Below are 26589 nucleotides of genomic sequence, written 5' to 3' on the forward strand. Positions count from 1 at the left end.
TGTTTCTCTCTCTCTCTCAATCTGTCTATCTGTCTTCTTAATCTGCAGGACTACTGACACGCCTCACTGCACATCACTAACCTCCCATTCCTCTTGTCCTGCATCAATGACTGCATCCCAAATGGCACTATATTCTCTATATAGAGCCCTGGTCAAAAGTAGTGCACTATGTAGGGAATAGAGTGCCATTTGGGATGCAGAAAATGTCTCCCTAGGAAAGTGCCATCATGTCACCAGTCCTAACCCTAACCCTTTTCAAACGGCTCCGGCAGCATGTGGTGAGACCAAGTCGAACGACCGGGGCTGGAATCTGGAATGTCTTTCTGCCCCCCCTCACTCATTCGCTCTCTCTCTCCATCTCATTCATCCCTCATTCCCCTAAACCTTCCTTCCTCTCCCTGCAATGTTCTTGTCTTCCCTCACTCATTCTCCTCCTTCCTCTGCCCCCATGCAGTGGCACATGAACACTTGAAAGAGCGGGGTCTGTTTGGGTTTCCCCCTCCCCCTCCTGGAGCCAGCCCTGCTGAGTACTACCACCTGATGACCAGCCATCGTAACCCCTACGGAGAGCTGCTGATGCAGGGGGGTGCGGCGGCAGCTGCACACCTGCCAGACTACATCACCCCCATGGAAGGTAAGTTAGACTGGGACCACAGAGGCCCACCCCTCTTTACCATAAACCTGTTGTATCTACACAACAGGTTGATACTGTCTGTGTGGGAAGGGGTGGAATGCATGGGAACACAGTCTCAAAAGTGGAAACATTTTTACGAGTATTTTTGAGCTAAATTCCTGGTGATTTACAGTGGGGAGTTCTCAGACTTCCTCAGTTCCCAGACTTCCACCCTTGGAAGTGTGTGGGTATGAATTGTAACATTCATTTTAGGGGAAGGATTTTATTTGTGTCCCCTGCCCCTTCCTCTGTTGGTATCGGTGTGTACTCTAGGACTATAACATGGTGGCATTTTTATTGGAAAGTATGTAACTTTTAAAAGCAACCCTGAGATTGCAACAACCTCACCGTAGGAGAATGATGAAACCCAGATCAATGGACCTGTAGACAGCAGAACAAAAAACAAAAAAAGCCTTTTTATTCATTTTTCATTGCAAACAACTTGAAAGGGCCAGAAGCCCTCAGGTACTGTAACCACAGTATAGGTCCAGTAAGTATTTTCCCTCTCTCAAGTCTGTGCCAGCACATTCCATAAACAACAGAACTGATTGTAGCGAGATGACATTTACTGGAGGAGGGGGACAGGGGGGAGGAGGGGTGAGGCAGAGGGCGCCTGGGCCAGAAGTCTGTTTAATGTAATGAACGCCCACTCATCCTCAACTACCTCTGTCACCTTAAAAGGGTAGTGGTGTCTAAGGGGGAGACGGACTATTATACACAGGGATAGTGTTACCGTGCAGTGGCGTTACCCATTAGGCTATGGTGTGGTGTGAGGGAACACGACATCAAAGACCACCCGATACAGAAGCTTGGGTATCAGGCGAGTTGACTGTGTTCGTCATAACAGATGGGTTCAGATTAGGACAGCCACAGATATTCACTTGCCTTTTACTGCGTTTCTGCGTGACATTTACAGGAATCGCGGCAAACGTTAAGGCAATGGGAGATACAGCCGGCCCTTATCCGTCACCGTATGAGGCTCACGGCTACCGGTCTTCCTACAGCAGCTGCTGCCACTACTGCTTCCTCTGCCGATAAAACACACAACTCGCCCCACCGATGTCGCCTCAAGCAGCTCGCACTTCGCTCCAAACACTCCCGAGAAAGAGAGATCGGGCCCCTCTGCCCCAGGTGAAGGGTAGGGTTTGATTTGACACACGGACAAGTTCAATTATTGCTCTGACGCTAGTCGGTCCTGGGTCGCACAGTGAGAGTGTAAACATTGTCCTCCAGTCTCTTAGTTGTACAGCATCCAGCAGGCCCGGGGTTCTGAATGAGCTGTTGTGTTGCATTGTGTCTGGGCCAAGCTTCTGCTTGCTCAGGCTAGCCAGGGGCACGCAGCCAAAGGCCTCAGCCTGCTGTGCGTATAAAAACTGTCATAACAACTCCCAAACAGTGAAATACACTGTGCAGGCCTCTCTGTATCCCAGCTCCCAAGACAAAGGCGGGGTACTGAAGATGCGGTTGGCTTGTTGGGAGTGTAATATCTATGCTACACAGAGAAACAATGGACCTTAACTACCAAAAAAGTTGAAGCAAGACCACAGCCACTTTGGCTCATACAGCTTCTCCACCACTGAAATCATAGTCCTCCTCACAGTGAAGTTAAACCCAGCACAGATAGATACATCCCTCTGTCTCTCATAGTGAAGTTAAACCCAGCACAAATAGATACATCCCTCTGTCTCTCATAGGGAAGTTAAACCCAGCACAGATAGATACATCACTCTGTCTCTCATAGGGAAGTTAAACCCAGCACAGATAGATACATCCCTCTGTCTCTCATAGGGAAGTTAAACCCAGCACAGATAGATACATCCCTCTGTCTCTCATAGGGAAGTTAAACCCAGCACAGATAGATACATCCCTCTGTCTCTCATAGTGAAGTTAAACCCAGCACAAATAGATACATCCCTCTGTCTCTCATAGGGAAGTTAAACCCAGCACAGATAGATACATCCCTCTGTCTCTCATAGGGAAGTTAAACCCAGCACAGATAGATACATCCCTCTGTCTCTCATAGTGACGTTAAACCAGATAGATACATCCCTCTGTCTCTCATAGGGAAGTTAAACCCAGCACAGATAGATACACCCCTCTGTCTCTCATAGTGACGTTAAACCAGATAGATACATCCCTCTGTCTCTCATAGTGAAGTTAAACCAGATAGACACATCCCTCTGTCTCTCATAGTGAAGTTAAACCAGATAGATACATCCCTCTGTCTCTCATAGTGAAGTTAAACCAGATAGATACATCCCTCTGTCTCTCATAGTGAAGTTAAACCAGATAGACACATCCCTCTGTCTCTCATAGTGAAGTTAAACCAGATAGATACATCCCTCTGTCTATCATAGTGAAGTTAAACCAGATAGACACATCCCTCTGTCTCTCATAGTGAAGTTAAACCAGACAGACACATCCCTCTGTCTCTCATAGTGAAGTTAAACCAGGTATACACATCCCTCTGTCTCTCATAGTGAAGTTAAACCAGATAGACACATCCCTCTGTCTCTCATAGTGAAGTTAAACCAGATATATACATCCCTCTGTCTCTCATAGTGAATTTAAACCAGATAGATACATCCCTCTGTCTCTCATAGTGAAGTTAAACCAGATAGATACATCCCTCTGTCTCTCATAGAGTGAAGTTAAACCAGATAGATACATCCCTCTGTCTCTCATAGTGAAGTTAAACCCAGCACAGATAGATACATCCCTCTGTCTCTCATAGTTAAATTAAACCAGATAGACACATCCCTCTGTCTCTCATAGTGAAGTTAAACCAGATAGATACATCCCTCTGTCTCTCATAGTGAAGTTAAACCAGATAGACACATCCCTCTGTCTCTCATAGTGAAGTTAAACCAGATAGACACATCCCTCTGTCTCTCATAGTGAAGTTAAACCAGATAGACACATCCCTCTGTCTCTCATAGTGAAGTTAAACCATATAGACACATCCCTGTCTCTCATAGTGAAGTTAAACCAGATAGACACATCCCTCTGTCTCTCATAGTGAACTCAGCCCAGGAAGCCTGGCCAGAGCAGCCTGTGAATGTGATAGCCAGCCTTACCTAGTGACATGGCCACTCAGGACTCAAGGCCAGCCCAGCCTCTGGAGGAGGAGGGGTCCACTCCACACACACAACCTAGCAGTTGGTCGTCCACACACACAGCCTAGTAGTCGGTCGGTTGCTGCCTGGTGCCTGGCTTGCTGACATAAATCACCGGGGGAAAAAGGAGGCGAGGCGCTGCGAGAGGAGGGGGGGGCGAGGAGAGGTGAGGTGAGCGCCAGCCCCGGCTTTCCATTACCTCATTTATCAGGGGAAGTGGCACATTAATAAACACATCTCCCCCGAGGTGAGCCGCTAACACAGATAAATAAGGCTGCCATATCTGAATGGCTTGTCCCAGTCACTGAAACTATAGAGCCATTAATGCAATGTAAATATTAAGGGCTAAATTCACCTCAGCTTTTCTTTTAGGATGAACCTGAGTTAGTAACTAGTTAACTGCCGCTAAGTTACAACACGTATTCTCCAACGCGAACCCCCTCCCCCGATCGTGTGCCCAATATCTTTAACAGCTCATGTGAGAAATGTATTTATATTAAGTCTCACAGCAGAAATATCCCCTGAGAGACAGTGGTGGAGTCCCTTTCAGGGCTGGGGTCAATTTGAATTTAAAAGTGATTTTAATCAAAAAAATCTAAATGGAATACTTTTTAAATAAATAGCTTCTACTCATCAGTTTATTCAGAAGTCATTGAAAATAGATGCTTATTTCAATTATTGTTGTTATTTAAGTTTACTTCCTGAATTGACCCCAGCCCTGGTCAATATGTCCCAGGACATTTCGGAAAGTCCCAAAGCACTAAAACTGAGCACATGTGTGTTACTTATGGGACTGTATTGGAGAGAGAACATTTTGAAATGACAGTTAGCCATTAGCTTCTGCTAAGAATAATGGCTCAGGAAGCAAGAATGCTATTCTCTGTAGTGGTAGCCTGAGTTTAATCAGCCGAGGCACTGTTTGTGTAGAGCTGCTGGTGAGGTTCCTGGTGTTGGCACCACATGTTATTGAGCCATTATGGACGTCCGGTTGCAGTGTCTTTGGTTATTACCCCACAGGTCCTAATGGCACTGTTGCTCTGGACTGGCTCCACTAACACCACTGCTAATGTCTAGCACCTGTTGAGCCCTGAACAACTGGCTGACTGGCTCTCCTGCTGACATCACTGGCTCCCCTAGAGCAACGGACTCCAGAAACACACCGGTTACATATCATAGGAAATGAGATGATAACCAGCTTTATGAATTCCATCTGTGATTTGGTGTTAAAAAATTTTTTTTTACAAAATGCCATTACCCATACAGTTTAAGGCTTTTATTATAAAAAAAATGTTTAAACAGCTGGTTACAGTAAATGCTGTACCTGGCTGGTAGTAGATTATACATAGTGGCACTTTTTCATGAAGTAATTATTGGATAGTTATTACGTAATTATCATCCTACATTGTCATCCTACATTTTTCAAAGTAAGACCAGGTAGCTCAGGGACTTTCAAAAATAAACTGTGACAAAATGTACATTATAAACCATGGACAAACGAGCGATCAAAAACACTTTGCATACATTTCAGTTGAAATCAATTCTCTAAATTGGCCTCATTTACCAAAGTGAAGTACAGAATGTTTTCGATCGCAGTGAGATGTTTATCAGTTTAATTAAAGTACATTATTTAGGCTTAGATTTATTATCCTTTACACTGAATCTTAATGAGGTCACCGTGGCCTATGTGTGCATCCCAAATAGCGCCCTATTCCCCTACATAAGGTTCTGGTCAAAAGTGGTGCACTATGTAGGGAATAGGTTGCCATTTAGGATGCATCCATTTTGAAAGACAACAAAGCTAAGATCTTTTCAAACAGAATAGAAGCTGTTTGTTTTGAGCATTTAGCTTTATTTTAATTGTAGATCGTGCACATTGAAAATGTGTGTCACTAGGGCATATTAAAGTTGTTTGAGGATTGTTGTTTTCATCTTTCATCTCCATCCCGTATCCCTCCTCTGCTTTACTTCCTTCCCCTGCTATAATTCCAGCACCGGATAAGAGATGAGTTTATTTTACTGCAACAATATCTTCTGCCAGGCTCGGTTTCCATCACCTCAGACAAATTGTTTACTGTATTAGCTGGGAATCAATCTTGAGCACTTATTGATAGTGCTGCTCTATTTCCAGGGGGTTTGGGTGTCGGAGGGAGGCTGCGTTAGCATCCATCACCCAGTCCCAGGCTGAGCTAGAGGCTAGGCTGCGCTGGAGCGCTCCTCTAAGTCTGTCTCTCGCTCTGGAGCTCCAGAAATAGCACAGAGTTGGGCAGGGTATGATGGGATGGGGAAATGACACAATGATAGTGAGAAAGAAAGATTGACTTGATATAATTATTTTTGCCTGTATGAAATAAATACAAATATTTGAAAACATTCTTAATATCTCACAGTGGTAAAGTGGGTGCCCTCACTTAAGGAGAGAGAGAGACACTGGGTTTTTGACTTGGCTTGGAGTGAGTGATAGCGGGGCTAGGAGTAGGAGCACAAAAGTTTGGACACACGTACTCATTCAAGGGTTTTTCTTTATATTTACTATTTTATACATTGTGGATTTATTGTGAAGACATCAAAACTATGAAATAACACATAAGAAATCATGTAGTAACCAAAAAAGTGTTAAACAAATAAAAATATATTTTATATTTGAGATTCTTCAAATTAGCCACCCTTTGCCTTGATGACAGCTTTGCACACTCTTGGCATTCTCTCAACCAGCTTCATGAGGTAGTCACCTGGAATGCATTTCAATTAACAGGTGTGTCTTGTTAAAAGTGAATTTGTGGAATTTATTTTCTTGTTAATGCGTTTAAGCCAATCAGTTGTGTTTTGACAAGGTAGGGGTGGTATACAGAAGATAGCCCTATTTGGTAAAAGACCAAGTCCATATTATGGAAAGAACAGCTCAAATAAGCAGAGAAACGACAGTCCATCATAACTTTAAGACATAAAGGCCAGTCAATAGGGAACATTTCAAGAACTTTGAAAGGTTCTTCAAGTGCAGTCGCAAAAACCATCAAGCGCTATGATGAAACTGGCTCTCATGAGGACCGCCACAGGAAAGGAAGACCCAGAGTTACCTCTGCTGCAGACGATAAGTTCATTAGAGTTACCAGCCTCAGAAATTGCAGCCCAAATAAATGCTTCACAGAGTTCAAGTAACAAACACATCTCAACAACAACTGTTCAGAGGAAACTGCGTGAATCAGGCCTTCATGGTCGATTTGCTGCAAAGAAACCACTTCTAAAGGACACCAATAAGAAGAGACTTGCTTGAGCCAAGAAACACGAGCAATGGACATTAGACCGGTGGAAATCTGTCCTTTGGTCTGATGATTCCAAATGTAAGATTTTTGGTTATAACCGCTGTGTCTTTGTGAGATGCGGAGTAGGTGAACGGATGATCTCCGCATGTGTGGTTCCCACCGTGAAGCGTGGGGGTGCTTTGCTGGTGACACTTTTGTGATTTATTTAGAATTCAAGGCACACATAAGCAGCATGGCTACCACAGAATTCTGCAGCGATACGCTGCATCTGGTTGGGGCTTAGTGGGATTATCATTTGTTTTTCAACAGGACAATGACCCCTGTGTAAGGGCTATTTGACTAAGAAGGATAGTGATGGAGTGCTGCATCAGATGACCTGGCCTCCACAATCACCCAACCTTAGAGTGAAGGAAAAGCAGCCAACAGGTGCTCAGCATATGTGGAAACTCCTTCAATACTGTTGGAAAAGCATTCCAGGTGAAGCTGGTTGAGATAATGCCAAGAGTGTGCAAAGCTGTCATCAAGGCAAAGGGTGACTACTCTGAAGATTGCAGTGCTAGAGGCGTCAGAACAGACCTGGGTTCGATCTCAGGCTGTGTCTCGACCGCGAGACCCTTAAGGCCTAGCCCCTAGGCCTATATATTTTGATCAAGTTTGTATCACAACTAAAGTGGCCAAATAACTTAAAATAAAGCACATGAATCCGCTTTACAACGGGTGTAGAGCCTAACTGGCATAGTTTCAATCAAATGTATTTTGATGTATTTTGATGAGTTTTTTGGTTACTACATGATTTCATGTGTTATTTCATAGTTTTGATGTCTTCACTATCATTCTACAATGTAGAAAATAGTAAAAATAAAGAAAAACCCTTGAATGAGTTGATGTGTCCAAACTTTTGACTGGTATGGCAGGTGGTTAGTGGTTAGAGCATTGTACCAGTAACCGAAAGGTTGCTAGATCAAATCCCTGAGCTGACAAGGTAAAAATCTGTCGTTCTGCTGCTGAACAAGGCAGTTAACCCACTGTTCCTAGGCCGTCATTATAAATAAGAATTTGTTCTTAACTGACTTACCTAGTTAAATAAAGGTTAAATAAAAAACAATAATACTATATCTAATGCATGTGTTACAGGTCCCAGTTTTGGGACTGGTTCAGCAGACAAAAGTTCCTGTAACACAGGATAAATGATGAAACAGGAGAACGTGGCTTCTCTTTCAAAGGTTCTCTCAATTATCTTATTCAACATTCTCTCAAGTGCAAATCGTATTTTTCTGTCTTTTCATGGTATTTACATTTTTTGTTTTGTTTTCTTTAAAGTGTATTTAATCATTTGTCTCATAAATCCCTGACATATTTCATAAACATGTTAAAAATACATCAATTCACACATCAAAAATATTCAATTCCAATCCAATTCACATCCTAAAATTCCTTATGTTTATACCCCAAACACATTTACTCTTAACTGTAATTCACCTGTTTAGGTTATAATTATGTAGTTGACTGTTGCCGACTATAGCCCTATGGGAGACTCTAAAACACAAAAGCCTTTAAAGACTGGTATTATCAGGAATCAAGGTAAGACCCAGATGCAGACATGTCGAATTGACAATGGTTTAATGTTCCAACAGGGGCAGGCAATAGACAGGTCAAGACAGGCAGGGGTCAGTAAACCAGAGGTGGAGCAACGGTACCGGACGGCAGGCAGGCTCAGGGTAGGCAGAATGGTCAGGCAGGCGGGCTCAGAGTCAGGACAGGCAGGGGTCAAAACCAGGAGGGCGAGAAAACGAGAGTCTGGGAAAAGCAAGAGCTGAGAACAAAAACGCTGGTTGACTTGATAAACAAGATGAACTGGCAACGAACAAATAGAAAACACGAATATAAATACACAGAGGATAATGGAGAGGATGGGCGACACCTGGAGGGGGGGTGGACAGGTGAAACAGATCAGGGTGTGACAGGTATAACTCATTAGGAGTCACTTTATACCCATGCTCAAAACACATTCACCCAGTGTAAGAAGGGCTAATAGAAAGACAAGACTATTGCAACTGACATTAATGCTAATTTTCGAAAAATTACTGAAGAAGCTAGCATAGCGCTAACCGAAGCTAGCAACCAACTGACCGGAGCTAGCTCTAAGCTAGCGGTAGTATCAACCCTTCGCAATGGCGAAACCTTGGAGGACTGACAATTCAGTAAAAGCATTCTTCCCCAATACAAAGAAACAATAGATAAACACAAATGTGACCATACATTTTGTCTGCGTCACACATGTACTGTATGTATTCAGTATATGCAAACTACGACAATAAGTCTCTGCATACTTGAATCAGATGCAGCTATGCCATGAGAAGTTCCGAGGGTGTCAGACTAACGGTCTGTATGTGTCTGTGTGTTTTTCTTTTCCACAGCGTCACGGTTCTCCAGTCCCAGACTGACCCCCAGGCTGAACAGAAAGCGAGCCCTGTCCATCTCGCCTCTCTCAGACGCCAGCATCGACCTGCAGACCATGATCCGTACCTCGCCCAACTCTCTGGTGGCCTACATCAACAACTCACGCTCCAGCTCTGCAGCTAGCAGCTCCTACGGACACCTCTCTGTTGGAGGCATCAGGTACCCTAGCCAGTAACTAGTTCATATGTAGTAACTTGTGATTATTAAAAACTATTAACTTAAGATGCTTGGATAGGGTTAACTGATCACGTGAATATAAACTCCATTTAAGTCTAATAAAGTAATACATGCCTCGGGAGTGGCGCAGTGGTCTGAGGCACTGCATTGCTAGAGGCGTCACTACAGACCTGGGTTCGATCTCAGGCTGTGTCCCGACCGGGAGACCCATAAGGCCTAGCCCCTAGGCCTATATATTTTGATCAAGTTTGTATCACAACTAAAGTGGCCAAATAACTTCATAAAAGGAAGCACATGAATCCGCTTTACAAGGGGCGTGGAGCCTAACTGGCATAGTTTCAAATTTGGGGAAGATTATTTTCACCATAAAAATGCACCTTTATGATAAAAGCATTACATGCATAATCACATTTGTGGTCCCTTTTGAGAATGGCATTTTCCTGCTAGTGGAACATTCACGCTTATTGCTGTTCATTAGGCCTACTTATTACTCGTTAGGCTGACAAAAAGTAAATGTGGACAGTTCTTCCAATATCTTCAATATGCACCTCGGAATTGGATAAGGACGTGCCCTGATGTGTCCCCGATTTGTCTGTCTTCACTTGTAGCCTGTGAGAAAGACCTGATCACTTGACAGAGAGCAATGTGAGTGAGAGGTGCTTCAGCACGCAGCCGGGAGAAGGGAATTATAATTATTATATTCAGCCCAACGGCCACTTTGGGCGCAAAAGGAATGGATTTGTTAGGTGACATTGCGGCCACACAAAGGATATGCAGCCGGGAAATTTAAGGCATTATCAAGTTATTGTCAAATTGTGAATGAGAGACTGATGAAGTGTGTATATCCTGCGTAAAAAACAAAGCAGAGTTCATGCCTTTCATGAAACTTTTTTCAAATCATCAATAGAGTTGTTTAATTGCTATATTGTAATTACTTTGCCACCATGACCTATTTATTGCCTTACCTCTCTTATCCTACCTCATTTGCACATGCTGTATATACATTTTTCTACTGTATTATTGATTGTATTTGATTGATTGTTTGTTTATTCCATGTGTAACTCTGTGTTGTTTTATGTGTCGAACTGATTTGCTTTATCTTGGCCAGGTCGCAGTTGCAAATGAGAACTTGTTCTCAACTAGCCTACCTGGTTAAATAAAGGTTAAATTAATTCATTAATAAAAGAGTTGCATCATGCAGCCTTAGAATGTATTAAAAATCTAAACAAACACATTTGTATCACAACTAAAGTTACATTAATAACTCAAATTTAAGCATATAGGAGTACCTGTTTCTTTGTTAATGTCACAATCGTTGGAAGAATAAATGGACCAAGGCGCAGCGTACATAGAGTTCCACATGTTTAATAAATATGAAACTCACCAAAACAATACAGACGATAACTAAAAGTGACATTCTGGGCTGCTCTCACAGGCAGCTACACAAAAAAAAACAAGATCCCACAAACAACAGGTGGGAAAGGCTGCCTAAATATGATCCCCATTCAGAGACAACGATAGACTCTGATTGGGAACCATACCAGGCCAACAAAGAAATAGAAAACATAGACTACCCACCCTAGTCACACCCTGACCTAACCAAAATAGAGAATAAAAAGGATCTCTAAAGTCAGGGCGTGACAGTTGTTCACTCAACACAGAATAGCCACATGTGCGCACTCCCTCAAATCTTTTGGAGAAAATATCCTCTCTATTTTATTCAGCTATGTTCAATTGCATTCTTCATAATATATAATAATATAAAATAATGTCATGGAATTCTAAGCAAATCTTGTCTGCTAAATGAACTAGTGTAGCCCACAGCCATATGGTATAGCCAGATCAGGGCCGAACATAAGTACAACTCAGATTATACTATTCTATTCTACTTTTTCTTTATCAAGTTTCTTTAGACCTGTCTAAAATAAATAATGGATTTATTGTGATAGTGTAAGCTACATTTCGTGGATTTAACAGACATTTTTAAAATGTAGATGTTCCAAAGGTCTGCATCAGTGGCTTGTAGACTATGCTTGGAAGCCAGGAGATGCTAAATGTGTTTATGGTAATTAATGTTCAGTTACCGTGAGACGGACAGTTATTTGCTTGAAAATAACTGGCTGACAGAACTTCATGATCGCCACAGCCTTATTCTTGGCTGACATTGAGTTCAGGTGAAAAGTTGTGACTTACATTTGAGTCATTTCGCAGACTCTTGACTCACAGGAGCAATTAGGGTTATGTGCCTTACTCAAGGGCACATCAATATATTTTTCACCTGGCCATCTCAGGGATTTGAACCAGTGACCTTTCAGTTACCGACCCAACACACTTAACCTCTAGGCTACCTGGGTTGCAAGTGGAATTTTGTGTCACAGTTGGAGATAAGAGACATATCTCTCATGTGCGTTAATGTCTTGTGTTCCAGTCCGTCCTTTACCTTCCCCCATCACATCAACCCCATGGCCTACCAGCAACTCCTGTCCCAGCAGAGAGGCCTGAGTGTGTTTGGCCACACCCCTCCTCTCATCCAGCCCCCACCCATCTTCTCCAGTCGCCAGTCTGCCCTGGGTCTCTCCTCTCTGCCCCCCGCCTCACACAACCACAACAATGGCTCACAGTCAAAGGTGAGACTGCTCTTCTTCTTTGGTAACGGTGGTATGCAAACCAGCTTTGATGTGCGAAGACTTTTCTCCTTGAGTTTGTTCATCTTCTTCCTGAACTGTGCCTACATTGTCTGGTACGAGGTAGATCTTCTCATTATCCATAACCGCCAAATGTGAGCCTTGCCCTGTGGCCTTCTGGAAGTTCTGGTAGTGTGTGGGATGCTCAAATCAAACCAGCATGACATCTATAGCCGTACAATTTTCTTCTGTTTGTTTGCATTGTCAGTAAACTTGTTTTAAGATTATTTAAAACATAAATACTGCTGTCTCCTTCCCTCATCCCATTGTATACATCCACTGTGGTTTGCGGTTCTCTCTGTGGTTCTTATCATACCATTCACTGAAATGCGCCTTTGTAAGGTAAACTCCATACCCATGAATAAGGGGATTGGGAATGTTAAACCCTCATTGTCCAAACATACACGATCCCAACCCCTACGGTTCTGTTACAGACCACAGTAAACACAAGAGGGATACAAAGTCTTCCTCTGACTAGGAACACTTTGCTGTGGTTTAGTGCAATCCCAGAATCACAGTCTAGCATGACTATTAAAGCCAACGGACAGATACTGCCTGTGTCAGCTTATTGTGAAGCATTAACTGTGTAGGTGGTGGGGTGTGCCTACTCTCGTCTCCAAAGTTTCTCCAGGAGTCACCTGAGGTTTACACTGAAGCCCCAGGCAGTGGGCTCACTCTGTAGATGGATGGGATGTTTTCATACTGTACACCACCCTCTCATCACAAAAACACTCAAAATTGTTTAGTCTCTGTGGTGGCTCACCTCTGATGTATGAATGTCTATTTGACCCGAGTCCTGTATTAACCCCTATCTTTTCTTCTATTTTATTCTCTCCCCTCCTCTCCTATTCTCTCCGCTCCTCCACTCCAGAACACATGTGGGGACTCGGCAGTGAGCAGTACAGTCAATCCCATGATCACCAAGAGGTCAAAGGTGAAGACAGAAGTGGAGTATCCGAGGCCGCTGTCCCCATGCTCTCCGGTAAGAATCGGATTAGGATCTACTACTTTATAAAACTGTTGTCATGATGAACCTTGTTGCCCTGTACAGTAAGTGAGACGTACGGGTTGATGGGATCTAAAGAGAATGATGTGTTGAGGGTAGAGGTCGACCGATTAATCGCAATGGCCGATTAATTAGGGCCGATTTGTTTTCATAACAATCGGAAATCGGTATTTTTGGGCGCTGATTTCCGATTATTAAAAAAAATTAAAATGTATACCTTTTATTTAACTAGGCAAGTCAGTTAAGAACACATTCTTATTTTCAATGACTGCCTAGGAACTGTGGGTTAACTGCCTTGTTCAGGGGCAGAACAGACAGATTTTCACCGTGTCAGCTCAGGGGTTCCAATCTTGCAACCGCACAGTTAACTAGTCCAACGCTCTAACCACTGCACTCCACGAGTAGCCTGCCTGTTACACGAATGCAGTAGAAGCCAAGGTAAATTGCTAGCTAGCATAAAACTTATCTTATAAAAAACAATTAATCATAATCACTAGTTATAACTACTAATCCAGTTTAGCAGGCAATATTAACCAGGTGAAATTGTGTAATTTCTCTTGCGTTCATTGCACGCAGTCAGGGTATCTGCAACAGTTTGGGCTGCCTGGCTAATTGCGAACTAATTTGCCAGAATTTTACATAATTATGACATACATTGAAGGTTGTGCAATGTAACAAGAATATTTAGACTTAGGGATGCCACCCGTTAGATAAAATACTGAACGGTTCCGTATTTCACTGAAATAAATAAACGTTTTGTTTTCGAAATGATTCGATCATATTAATGACCAAAGGCTCGTATTTCTGTGTGTTATTATGTTATAATTAAGTCTGATTTGATAGAGCAGTCTGCAGCAGGCCCGTAATCATTCATTCAAACAGCACTTTTGTGCGTTTTGCCAGCAGCTCTTCGCAAGCACAGCGCTGTTTATGACTTCAAGCCTATCAGCCTAATGGCTGGTGTAACCAATGTGAAATGGCTAGCTAGTTAGCTTGGTGTGCGCTAATACTGTTTCAAACGTCACTCGCTTTTAGACTTGGAGTAGTTATTCTCCTTGGCTTTTGTGGAGCGATGGATAACGATGCTTCGAGTGTGGCTGTTGTCGAAGTGTTCCTGGTTCGAGCCCAGGTAGGGGCGAGGAGGGGGGCGGAAGCTATACTGTTACACTGGCAATACTATGGTGCCTATAAGAACATCCAATAGTCAAAGGTATATGAAATACAAATGGTATAGAGAGAAATAGTCCTATAAATACTATATTAACTACAACCTAAAACCTCTTACCTTGGAATGTTGAAGTCTCATGTTAAAAGGAACCACCAACTTTCATATGTTCTCATGTTCTGAGCAAGGAACTTAAACGTTAACTTTTTTACATGGCACATATTACTTTCTTCTCCAACACTTTGTTTTTGCATTATTTAAACAAAATTGAACATGTTTCATTATTTATTTGAGGCTAAATTGATTTTATTAATGTTTTATATTAAGTTAAAATAAGTGTTAATTTAGTATTGTTGTAAGTGTCATTATTACAAAAAATCGACCTCTAGTTGAGGGCAATTAAAAAATGATCAATCCTCTGAAACTGATGGGGTAAAAAAAAAGAAAAGTTTCCGTTGCTTCCTTTCCTCTGCCATTTCCCCCCAAATAGTCCTCTGTCCTGAACTGACACAGACCCCTGGGAACCAGCCAGTCCCCTGACCCCCTTTCCTTCTCTGCTACGGCTGAAAGAAGAAAAACTCTGTGTGATAAGAGCTTTGCATCCATTCGTTTGTTCCTCCCCGCTCTTCTTTTCTCCCTGGCCGCTGTAAACTGTGCCACAGCACGTCCTTTCAATGAAATATTGGCCAGACGTTATTGTCATCGGAGGTGCATCTCTCTCTCTCTCTCGCACGCTCTCTCTCCTTTTTGACAAATATGCGGAGCCCTCCTCTCCGACTCAGAGGCAGGTTTGGGTTTGTGCCTGATGCATGGGGATGGCGGTGTACACAGTCGTCTTGGGGCCAGTAGAATTGATGAAGATAGTGGCGCGGGGCAGAGATAAACATGCTGCAGTCAGCATATTGGAGCAGGGAAGGATGGGAGGCTGGAGCTGTGGAGAGAGAAAGAGGAGACCAGGGGATGGGCTACACATCACACAAACACACACACACACACACACACACACATACACACACACAGCCTGCAGGACTGGGAACTGTCTTCGACGTGTCAACGAATCCCTGCCTGGACAGAAAAAAAATTCTGTCTGTTACATGTACATTATTAGTCACTCTGTTCCTCCAAGCAAGTTAATCTGGGCTATCTCGGATAATGTCAGGGTGTCCCCTCCCCACATCAGTAGCAGTTAATAGTTGAACAGGGACGCAAACTGCTGAGGACCCAAAAAGGTGACACTTTTTGTTGTTGCATTGAAACATGCAAAAAATCCCTGCTAGGGGGAAATGCAGGTTCTAACTAATTAGACAAGGCATATGATCTACATGATCAGTCCCTGTGTGTAAAATAAAAAGTGGTTAATGTGATCCTAACTCACAGCTAAAAAATGTAAAGAAAGCAATCCAATGTTATTTGTTGCCTAGACTTTACTGCAAATGAAAAAACAATACACTAATATTGCAGTTAGCCATGACAGCCTTTACAATAGAATGCTTGTGACCACACACACACATCTAAATATTGCACTTGGGGAAAAAAACTTTTTACAAGTAGAATGAAACAAACAGGCATTCTATTTTTGTTCTATTATAGTGGCCACTATAGTAGACATCGATCAAGTGCACAAGGCTACGTGTGCAAAAATAACCTTCACTGAGTAAAACATTTAATAATCTCCCCCTCACTCACATACACAAGTGTTACTGTCAAATTCAACACAACAAAAGTCATATATTTGGCCTACACTGCACATTATAACATTGTACACTTTCTGCCTGTGGACATCTGTTCTATAATGTGCCAGCAGAGCATGATACTGTTTGTTGACATAATTGATCTCTTTCAGGCTGGCATACTGGCATACCTCTTTTTATCCACTGTATTGACAAAGTGAGAAAGAGGGAAAGTGTGTGGTGTTCCTTTCACCTCTATAGTGGCATCTAGCTTAAACCAGGCCCAGCTCCAGCTACACTTGATCCCTGAATCCACTTGTTTAACAAGCAACGCCTCATTTTCACCTAATTCTCTCATTCTGAAAATTAACCACAAACTGTAGAGGGAAAACGTTAGTTCACAGATAGTAGTTAGTTCGTTAATTAGTTAGCTAGTTAACATTTCACACTGATTGCCAGGGTCCAGTAAGCAACTAACGCGTTATAACTTGAGGAACGGCAAGGAGTCGTATACCAGTTAATACTCAAGCGAATTGGTTAGGCCACGAATGTTAGCTAACGTTTCAACATAAGATGAGCTATCTAACGTTAGCTGTCTGACTTTATTAGCCAGCTAATTTTCACACCATAAACGAAATTATTTGATCAGATAAGTTGGCTAATGTTGCTCAACATTTCTCTGGCTAGCTAACGGAGAATTCGATCCAGCTAGCAAGACACTTGACAATGCTAACAATACTTGTCCCACCACACTTTCTCCCTCACCTCAAACTTCCCGAATACCAGTTGTTTTTCGGTTGCAGCTCATGAAGTACGCTTCATCATCTTCTCACCCCGGGTCTCCGTGGTCAGGCTTCTCTAACGTCACCTCTTCGTTATCGTTCAGGGCAAGCTTGCCTTCCCACTCTCCACTGTAACAGGCACGTTGGTTGCCTCTTCCTTCTTCAGTCGCCTGCTGCGCTGCATTCTGCTGTTATGTGAACGATAGCCTGAGCCTTGGATACAGACAGTATTGCTCCAAACGCGCAGCACTCGTTCGCTTACAGCCAGTAGTGATCCAAAGCCCCCCTCCCCACTCCTCCCATCCTCCCATCCTAAACTTTTCTTATCGGATCTACACGAATTCAAAACGGCGACTTCCAACAAAAGGTGACTAGTTTGCATCCCTGGTGTTGTTGAGTATAATTTCGGCAGGAGTGTTAATGGGTTGTGTTGGGTTAAAAGAAATAAGACATATTTCTTAGACTGTAAGAGAGAATGGACTATAAAGTCTTCTTCTCTTTTCTCGTGTTCTAACTCTTAACAGGATCATCTAGGTGGGATGCTGGGCCTGAAGGAGGACTTGGATAAAGATGAATGCAAGCATGAGCCAGAGATGGTGTATGAGACCAACTGCCACTGGGAAGGATGCTCCAAGGAGTTTGACACGCAGGAACAACTGGTCCATGTAAGGAGGGGACGGGGGACAGGAGGGGACAGGAGACAGGGATCAGACAAGCATTTCCTTTTTCTTTAACTAGCTCAGAAAATGTTCCTGTGTGTTTTAAAACAACCAACCCGGAGCTGGTTTCCTAAAAGCACCTTAAGGCTAAGTATGTTACCTGTGGTTCTAACGAAGAAACCGGGCCCTGGGCCAAGAGCAGAGGAAGGTCGCTATCTAATGAGTGTGTGGTGAGAGAGAGGTCTGCCTGTCAGTGCAGCTGGAATAGGTCCAGAATAAATCCCACAGACCTCTAGGTCTATATGAGCTCCCTAACCTCTGACCTCTGACCTCTGAAGCCCAACAGAAAGCCATCCTGCCAGGAACACTAAACCCTTAACCCCTCCCTGATTTAGTCTTCACGGTAACCTCAAACAAACTAAGAGTCCATATTATAGTGCTGCCTAAGACTAAGGCTTGTCAATGGACTTCAACTGGGGTCCTGTTTTATTATGCGTTCCTCCAGATAGATACTGAGAGTCAGGTGATTCATTGGTTGCTCACATAAAGTAAGCTTAGCGTTTAGCTTCCATGAGACTGGGATTGTTTTACTCTTTTGAACTTTTCGGCATGTAGAGTCTTGGTCGAGCAGGGGCATTCCAGGCTGTCACTGAAGCAGAAAGAGAGGGGGACAGACAGACAGAGAGAGAAAGAAAGAGAGGACGAGAGGGGGGGGGGGGGCAGAGTGAGAGAGCGAGGGGGAGAGATAGAAGAGAGAGAGAGACAAAAAGAGAGAGTGAGTGAGAGAGAGTGTAAGAGTGTAAGAGAGAGGAAGAGGAAGAGAGAGAGAGCAGGTTAGCGAGATAGAGGAAGCGAGAGAGAGAGGAAGAGTGAGCGAGAGGAAGAGGGAGAGAGAGAGAAGGGGGGCACTGTAACACAGAGGAGCTTTGACTATGGCCTCCATTATCTGTCCTCATTGTTTCACTCAGTCACCGACAGTTACACTCCAGCTGAACGTGAAACCTCCGAGATCCTTCCTAATGATAGGCACACATACACACAAACACCTTCCTAATGATAGGCCAGGATGGTTTAGGTTAGGCAGTTACGGACAAAGAGCTGCTTGTCTGAGAGAGCAGTCAACGCACGCTCAACCTCCATGTGTCTTTGGCTTAATTATCATGGGCCAGACATTTAACCAACATGTAGAGAGAGTAGCCTAAGGAATATGTACAATGATGGTCCTTGTCACCAAAGTGTGTGTGTGTGTGTGTGTGTGTGTGTATATGTGTGTATATGTGTGTGTGTGTGAATGCAAATATGCTTGTTAGCGCTACACTCTTGCAAGGAAAAAGGTTTCTTTAGTTGCTGCACAGTTGAAACTCAAGCATCCTATTGGTTACCTTGTTGTTAGTCATTCCTGATGTTCTCAGAGTATTAAGTCCTTTTCTGCAGATGTGTTCATCAAAGGATCCCAGGAAACAGCGGTGTTTGAGTTGTAATCCCTCCACACTCACTGGGCCCCTGCACTCAAACACTACAGCCCTAATGAGGGAGGTGCACAATACCTGTCCAGACCCATTCGTCCTAGGCTATGCACGCCAGCCAGCGGGATGCCACATCAATCTTGGATAAGAGAGTTGGAAATCCGTCTCAGGGCAATTCCATGAAATGAAAGTGTTGTGAGGCTGCCCCTTCAGACACATACAAACAGAGCGGAGCAAAGGAGCATTTGCCTGTTGGACGATTGATTTTAATTTCCCTAACCGTAGAATCCCTCTTGTGGAAAAAAGTAGACTAGTGGAACTCATCTAACAGAGCCACACTGCAAATTGTGCGTCCCGACAACACAAGCACGTCTTTTTCCTTCACTGTCTGACAAACGGAAAGTTAACGGCAAACTTTGATTGATGGCGTTACTCCTAATTTCTTTGATAGGCAAATGGCTGCTCCGCCTCTGTCACAACCTGAAATTGAGTTGTTCTAACCTCTGTCTCCTGTTGATAGTGTGTTCTCTAAGTAGTACAAATACACTCAACGACAGACAGAACAGAACACAGCTAGAGACCTAATAAAAAAGACAAACTCAGAGGGACTTCTGTGGGGAGAGAAACATCAAATCAACTTGTATTGGTCACATACACGTGTTTAGCAGATGTTATTGTGGGTATAGCGAAATGCTTGTGTTTCTAGCTCCAACAGTGTAGTAATATCTAACAAGTAATATCTAACACATTTCACAACAATACACACAATACACACAAATCTAAAGTAAAGGAATTAAGAATATATCATAATTGGACGAGCAATGTCGGAGCAGCATAGACTAAAATACAGTAGAATAGAATACAGTATATACATTTGAGATGAGTAATGCAAAATATGTCAACATTATTAACATCGGGAGAAGTTACAGGCCATGGACAGAAAGAAAACCCCGCCCCTTCCCCTTAGGCACTTATGTAGATTTAAAATAATTACTACAACTGAGTGACGGTTGCTTTACACCTATCCAATCCCTTAGATCGACACAAGTGTTTTAGGGAGCAGGGGCTGGGGGTTGTTACTGATCGGGACCGCAAGTCTCACAGGCTGTAGAGATCCAGAAAGGTATTAACGCGTGTCATCCGGGCGTGTCTCCCCCACAGCACATCAACAACGACCACATCCACGGGGAGAAGAAGGAGTTTGTGTGCCGCTGGGATGAGTGTTCCAGGGAGCAGAAGCCTTTTAAGGCCCAGTACATGCTGGTGGTTCACATGAGGAGACACACGGGGGAGAAACCACACAAGTGTACCGTGAGTAACTGATCGTCGCCAGGCTCGGCCTTTCGCTGAGCATTTGCCTCTCTAAACATTTGTAGAGTGTACCGTCACACACACACACACACAAACACACTCACACTCACAGAGAATCACACACAGATGTGTGCAAGCTTGCACACACACACAAATCTAGAAATGCCGTTTGGGATTTTCTCCATATTTCACGTGATCATTCTTGAAAGGGAATAAAAATATGCTTACAGTGTGATTACATTACATATTCACATAGAGGATGTCCCTAAGCTGGTTAGTAGGGTGTTTGTTAGTAGTTTCAGTAAGGGCAATGGGTCCTTCTTACAGTAAGACCTAGATATATCCTCTACGGTACTGTGTTGTAAGTCCCTCATGTACAACATCTAAGACTTTTCTCTCTTCAGGCCAAATCCTTAAGTTTTCTCATAAATCATGCACTGATGTCAAGGGGAGATTTGTTTCTAAAGTTAGGATTGGTGACTATAAACAGTGTATTCAGAAAGTATTCAGACCCCTTCACTTTTTCCACATTATGTTACAGCCTTATTCTAAAATGGATTAAATAGTTTTTTCCCCCTCACCAATCTACATACAATACCCCATAATGACAAAGCAACAATCTGATTTTGACATTTTTGCAAATGTATAAAAAATGTAAAACTCAAATAACACATGTACTTAATTATTCAGACCATTTACTCAGTAGCAGCAGCTACTCTTCCTGTAGTCCACACAAATCATGAAACATAATACAGAATGACATAATACAGAACATCAATAGACAAGAACAGCTCAAGGACAGAACTACATACAGTGGGGAGAACAAGTATTTGATACACTGACGATTTTGCAGGTTTTCCTGCTTACAAAATATGTAGAGGTCTGTCATTTTTATCATAGGTACACTTCAACTGTGAGAGACGGAATCTAAAACAAAAATCTAGAAAATCACATTGTATGATTTTTAAGTAATTAATTAGCATTTTATTGCATGACATAAGTATTTGATCACCTACCAACCAGTAAGAATTAGTTTTTCTTTAAGAAGCTCTCCTGTTCTACACTCATTACCTGTATTAACTGCACCTGTTTGAACTCGTTACCTGTATAAAAGACACCTGTCCACACACTCAATCAAACAGACTCCAACCTCTCCACAATGGCCAAGACTAGAGAGCTGTGTAAGGACATCAGGGATAAAACTGTATACCTGCACAACGCTGGGATGGGCTACAGGACAATAGGCAAGCAGCTTGGTGAGAAGGCAACAACTGTTGGCGCAATTATTAGAAAATGGAAGAAGTTCAAGATGACGGTCAATCACCTTCGGTCTGGGGCTCCATGCAAGATGCCTCACCTCGTGGGGCATCAATGATCATGAGGAAGGTGAGGGATCAGCCCATAACTACACGGCAGGACCTGGTCAATGACCTGAAGAGAGCTGGGACCACAGTCTCAAAGAAAACCATTAGTAACACACTACGCTGTCATGGATTAAAATCCTGAAGCACAGGCAAGGTCACCCTGCTCAAGCCAGCGCATGTCCAGGCCCGTCTGAAGTTTGCCAATGACCATCTGGATGATCCAGAGGAGGAATGGGAGAAGGTCATGTGGTCTGATGAGACAAAAATAGAGCTTTTTGGTCTAAACTCCACTCGCCGTGTTTGGAGGAAGAAGAAGGATGAGTACAACCCCAAGAAATCCATCCCAACCGTGAAGCATGGAGTTGGAAACATCATTCTTTGGGGATGCTTTTCTGCAAAGGGGACAGGACGACTGCACCGTATTGAGGGGAGGATGGATGGGGCCATGTATCGCGAGATCTTGGCCAACAACCTTCTTCCCTCAGTAAGAACTTTGAAGATGGGTCATGGCTGGGTCTTCCAGCATGACAACGACCCGAAACACACAGCCAGGGCAACTAAGGAGTGTCTCTGTAAGAAGCATCTCAAGGTCCTGGAGTGGCCTAGCCACCCAATAGAAAATCTTTGGAGGGAGCTGAAAGTCCGTATTGCCCAGCGACAGCCCCAAAACCTGAAGGATCTGGAGAAGGTCTGTATGGAGGAGTGGGCCAAAATCCCTGCTACAGTGTGTGCAAACCTGGTCAAGAACTACAGGAAACATATGATCTCTGTAATTGCAAACAAAGGTTTCTGTACCAAATATTAAGTTCTGCTTTTCTGATGTGTCAAATACTTATGTCATGCGATAAAATGTGAATTAATTACTTAAAAATCATACAATGTGATTTTCTGGATTTCTGTTTTAGATTCCGTCTCTCACAGTTGAAGTGTACCTATGATACAAATTACAGACCTCTACATGCTTTGTAAGTAGGAAAAACTGCAAAATTGGTTAGTGTATCAAATACTTGTTCTCCCCACTGTACATACATTAAAATGGCACATGTAGCCTACATATCAATGCATACATACAAACTATCTAGTTCAAATAGGGGAGAGGCGTTGTGCCGTGAGGTGTTGCTTTATCTGTTTTTTTAAAACCAGGTTTGCTGTTTATTTGAACAATATGAGATGGAAGGAAGTTCCATGCAATTAGGGCTCTATATAATACTGAAAGCTTTATTGAATTTGTTCTGGATTTGGGGACTGTGAAAAGACCCCTGGTGGCATGTCTGGTGGGATAAGTGTATGTGTCAGAGCTGTGTGTAAGTTGACGATGCAAACAATTTGGGATTTTCAACACAATGTTTCTTATAAAAATAAGTGATGCAGTCAGTCTCTCCTCAACTCTCAGCCAAGAGAGACTGGCATGCATAGTATTTATATCAGCCCTCTGATTGCAATGAAGATCAAAACGTGCTGCTCGGTTCTGGGCTGCAGCTTAACTCGGTCTTTCCTTGCAGCACCGGACCACATGACTGGACAATAATCAAGATTAGACAAAACTAGAGCCCGCATAACTTGCTTTTTGGAGTATGGTGTCAAAAAATCAGAGCACCTCTTTATTACGGCCAGAACTCTCCCCATCTTTACAACCATTGAATTTATATGTTTTGACCAAGACAGTTTACAATCTAAAGTAATGGCAAGTAATTTAGTCTCCTCAACCTGTTCAACAGCCACACAATTCATTACCAGATTCAGCTGAGGTCTAAAACGTAAGGAATGATTTGTACCAAATACAATGCTCTTAGTTTTAGAGATGTTCAGGACCGGTTTATTACTGGCCACCCATTCCAAAACAGACTGCAACTCTTTGTTAAGGGTTTCAGTGACTTCATTAGCTGTGGTTCCTGATGCGTATATGGTTGAATCATAAGCATACATGGACACACATGCTTTGTTTAATGCCAGTGGCAGGTCATTGGTAAAAAATTGAAAATAGTAGAGGGCCTAGAGAGCTGCCCTGCGGTACACCACACTTTACATGTTTGACATTAGAGAAGCTTCCATTAAAGAAAACCCTTTGAGATATATTAAATAGATAGCTCTGAATCCACGACATGGCAGAGGTTGAAAAGCCATAACACCAACGTTTTTTCAACAACAGGTTATGGTCAATAATATCAAAGACTGCACTGAAATCTAACAGTACAGCTCCCACAATCTTCTTAATAGAATTTCTTTCAACCAATCATCAGTAATTTGTGTCAATGCAGTACATGTTGAGTGCTCTTCTCTATAAGCATGCTGAAAGTCTGTTGATAATCTGTTTAGAGAGAAATAGCATTGAAACACAATATTTTACAACAGTTTGCTAAGAGCTGGCAGCAAGCTTATAGGTCTGCTGTTAGAACCAGTAAAGGCTGCTTTACCACTCTTGGGTAGCAGAATTACTTTGGCTTCCTTCCAGCCCTGACAAAGACTTTTCTCTAGGCTCAGATTAAAAATATGACAGATAGGAGTGGCTACATAGTCAGCTACCATCCTCAGTAGCTTTCCATCTAAGTTGTCAATGCCTGGAGGTTTGTCATTATTGATCAATAACAATAATTTTTCCACCTTTCCCACATAACTTTACAAAATTCAAACTTGCAATGCTTTTCTTTCATTATTAGTTTTTTTATGTATGAATTCAATTGCTTACTGTTCGTTGTTGGCATTCCCTGCCTACGTTTGCCCACTTTGCCAATGAAATAATCATAAAAATAATTGCCAACATCAAATGGTTTCGTGATAAATAAGCCATCTGATTCGAAGAAAGATAGAGTTGAATTTGTCTTTCTGCCCATAATTTCATTTAAAGTACTCATTTAAAGTACTCCAAAGGTTTTTTCCATAATTCTTTATATCATTGATATTGGCACAATGAGCCTGTCATAGCGAATGTAAGCAATGTCCCCACGTGCTCTGGCAGCTTTCATGGCTGGGATCAGTTCTTTCCTCTTCTGGCGCACAGCTACTTTGTTGAAGCACCTTTGGCAGTGACTGCAGCCAAAATCCAACAGGGCTGTCATGTTCCTTTTACTGAGGAGTGGCTTCTGTCTGGCCACTCTACCATAAAGGCCTGATTGGTGGAGTGCTGCAGAGATGGTTGACCTTCTGGATGATTCTCCCATCTCCACAGAGGAACTCTGGATCTCTGTCAGAGTGACTATCGGGTTCTTGGTCACCTCCCTGACCAAGGCCTTTCTTCCCTGATTTCTCAGTTTGGCCGGGCAGCCAGCTCTAGGAAGAGTCTTGGTGGTTCAAAACATCTTCCATTTAAGAATGATGGAGGCCACTGTGTTCTTGGGGACCTTCAATGCTGCAGACATTTTTTGGTACCCTTCCTCAGATCTGTGCCTCGAAGCTCTATTCCTTCGACCTCATGGCTTGGTTTTTGCTCTGACATGCACTGTCAACATTGGGAACTTATATAGACAGGTGTGTGCATTTCCAAATCATGTCCAATCAATTGAATTTACCACAGGTGGACTCCAATAAAGTTGTAGAAACAACTCAAGGATGATCAATGGAAACAGGATGCACTTGAGCTCAATTTCGAGTCTCAAAGCAAAGGGTCTGAATAGTTATGTAAATAAGGTATTTCAGTTTTTTATTTTTGAAACATTTGATTAAAAAATCCCGAAACCAGTTTTTGCTTTGTCATTATGGGGTATTGTGTGTAGCTTGATGAGATTTTTTTTTTTAAATCAATTTTAGAATAAGGCTGTAACGTAACAAAATGTGGAAAAAGTGAAGGGGTCTGAATACTTTCCGAATGCACTGTATGTGCCTCCACACAAGAGTATCATTCATTGCACAAGACTTGCAAGGAAAGGACATCTTTATAGAAATTAAACAGGAATGGAAAACAAGGATAGATGTGAAATACACTGTACAAAGATCCTGTGTTTGACTGCTTTGGTGTTTTCCTTTCTCTCTCTTGCAGTTTGAGGGCTGCTGTAAGGCCTATTCTCGCCTGGAGAATCTGAAGACCCACCTGCGATCTCACACCGGGGAAAAACCATATGTGTGTGACCACGAGGGATGCAACAAAGCCTTCTCCAACGCCTCGGACAGAGCCAAGCACCAGAATCGCACACACTCCAACGAGGTGCGCTCACGCGCACACACACACACTTCAATGAGATCCTACTGGGGCAGCCTCCCAAACACCACCCTATCCCCTTCATAGCGCAGTACTTTCAGGGCCCTGGTCTAAAAACAGCGTACTATGCAGGCAATCGGGCACCATTTTGGATGCTGTCAAGCTCCCACACTGCACAGCACTGCAGCTCCATTCTGCCCTGCCAAGACTTCAGACAGACTCACTTATAAAGTCCATTAGATATTCTCTTAGACAGACATGCATAGGATCAATACTCTTCTACCTTTTGTGACTTACCTTAAGGTCCTGGGCCAAAAGATTGTGGCATCAAGAAAATACAAAATGACGTATGCATCTTCAATGGGTTGTCTGCTAGCCTTTTACATATTCAGGCTGAAATGAGATGTGTGGACCTTTTGTCATCACGCACGGTGATTGTTCTTGGACGTCTATACTTGCCTCATTAAACCACGGCTGTGTGTATGTGTTGTGTTCGTTTGTGTGTGTGTGCGTGTGTTCCTAAGTGTGTGTGTGTGTGTATGCAGGCGTGTGTGTGAGTAAATAATGATGTACGGAACTAATGAGCATGGCAGCCCCACAGTGCATTAGTGTGAATCAAGCGTAGGCATCCCTAATGGAGATCCAGACCACCTGCAGATCACCA

At 42.9% G+C, this 26589-nt stretch overlaps 1 protein-coding gene across 1 annotated transcript in view; it reads left to right on the forward strand.

Moving 5' to 3' along the window:
- The window catches only part of LOC109906701 (zinc finger protein GLI2), an 82106-nt gene that overhangs the window by 48502 nt on the left and 7015 nt on the right, over positions 1 to 26589 (forward strand). Inside the window, exons 5-11 of the mRNA XM_020504550.2 lie at positions 455 to 634; positions 9467 to 9668; positions 12115 to 12313; positions 13242 to 13352; positions 17518 to 17658; positions 20280 to 20429; positions 25767 to 25931. Of these exons, the coding sequence (XP_020360139.1) occupies positions 455 to 634; positions 9467 to 9668; positions 12115 to 12313; positions 13242 to 13352; positions 17518 to 17658; positions 20280 to 20429; positions 25767 to 25931 (1148 nt within the window). The remainder of the gene's footprint in view (positions 1 to 454; positions 635 to 9466; positions 9669 to 12114; positions 12314 to 13241; positions 13353 to 17517; positions 17659 to 20279; positions 20430 to 25766; positions 25932 to 26589) is intronic.

This window comes from Oncorhynchus kisutch, linkage group LG16, assembly GCF_002021735.2.
Source record: "Oncorhynchus kisutch isolate 150728-3 linkage group LG16, Okis_V2, whole genome shotgun sequence".
In the NCBI taxonomy this organism is placed as follows: domain Eukaryota; kingdom Metazoa; phylum Chordata; class Actinopteri; order Salmoniformes; family Salmonidae; genus Oncorhynchus; species Oncorhynchus kisutch.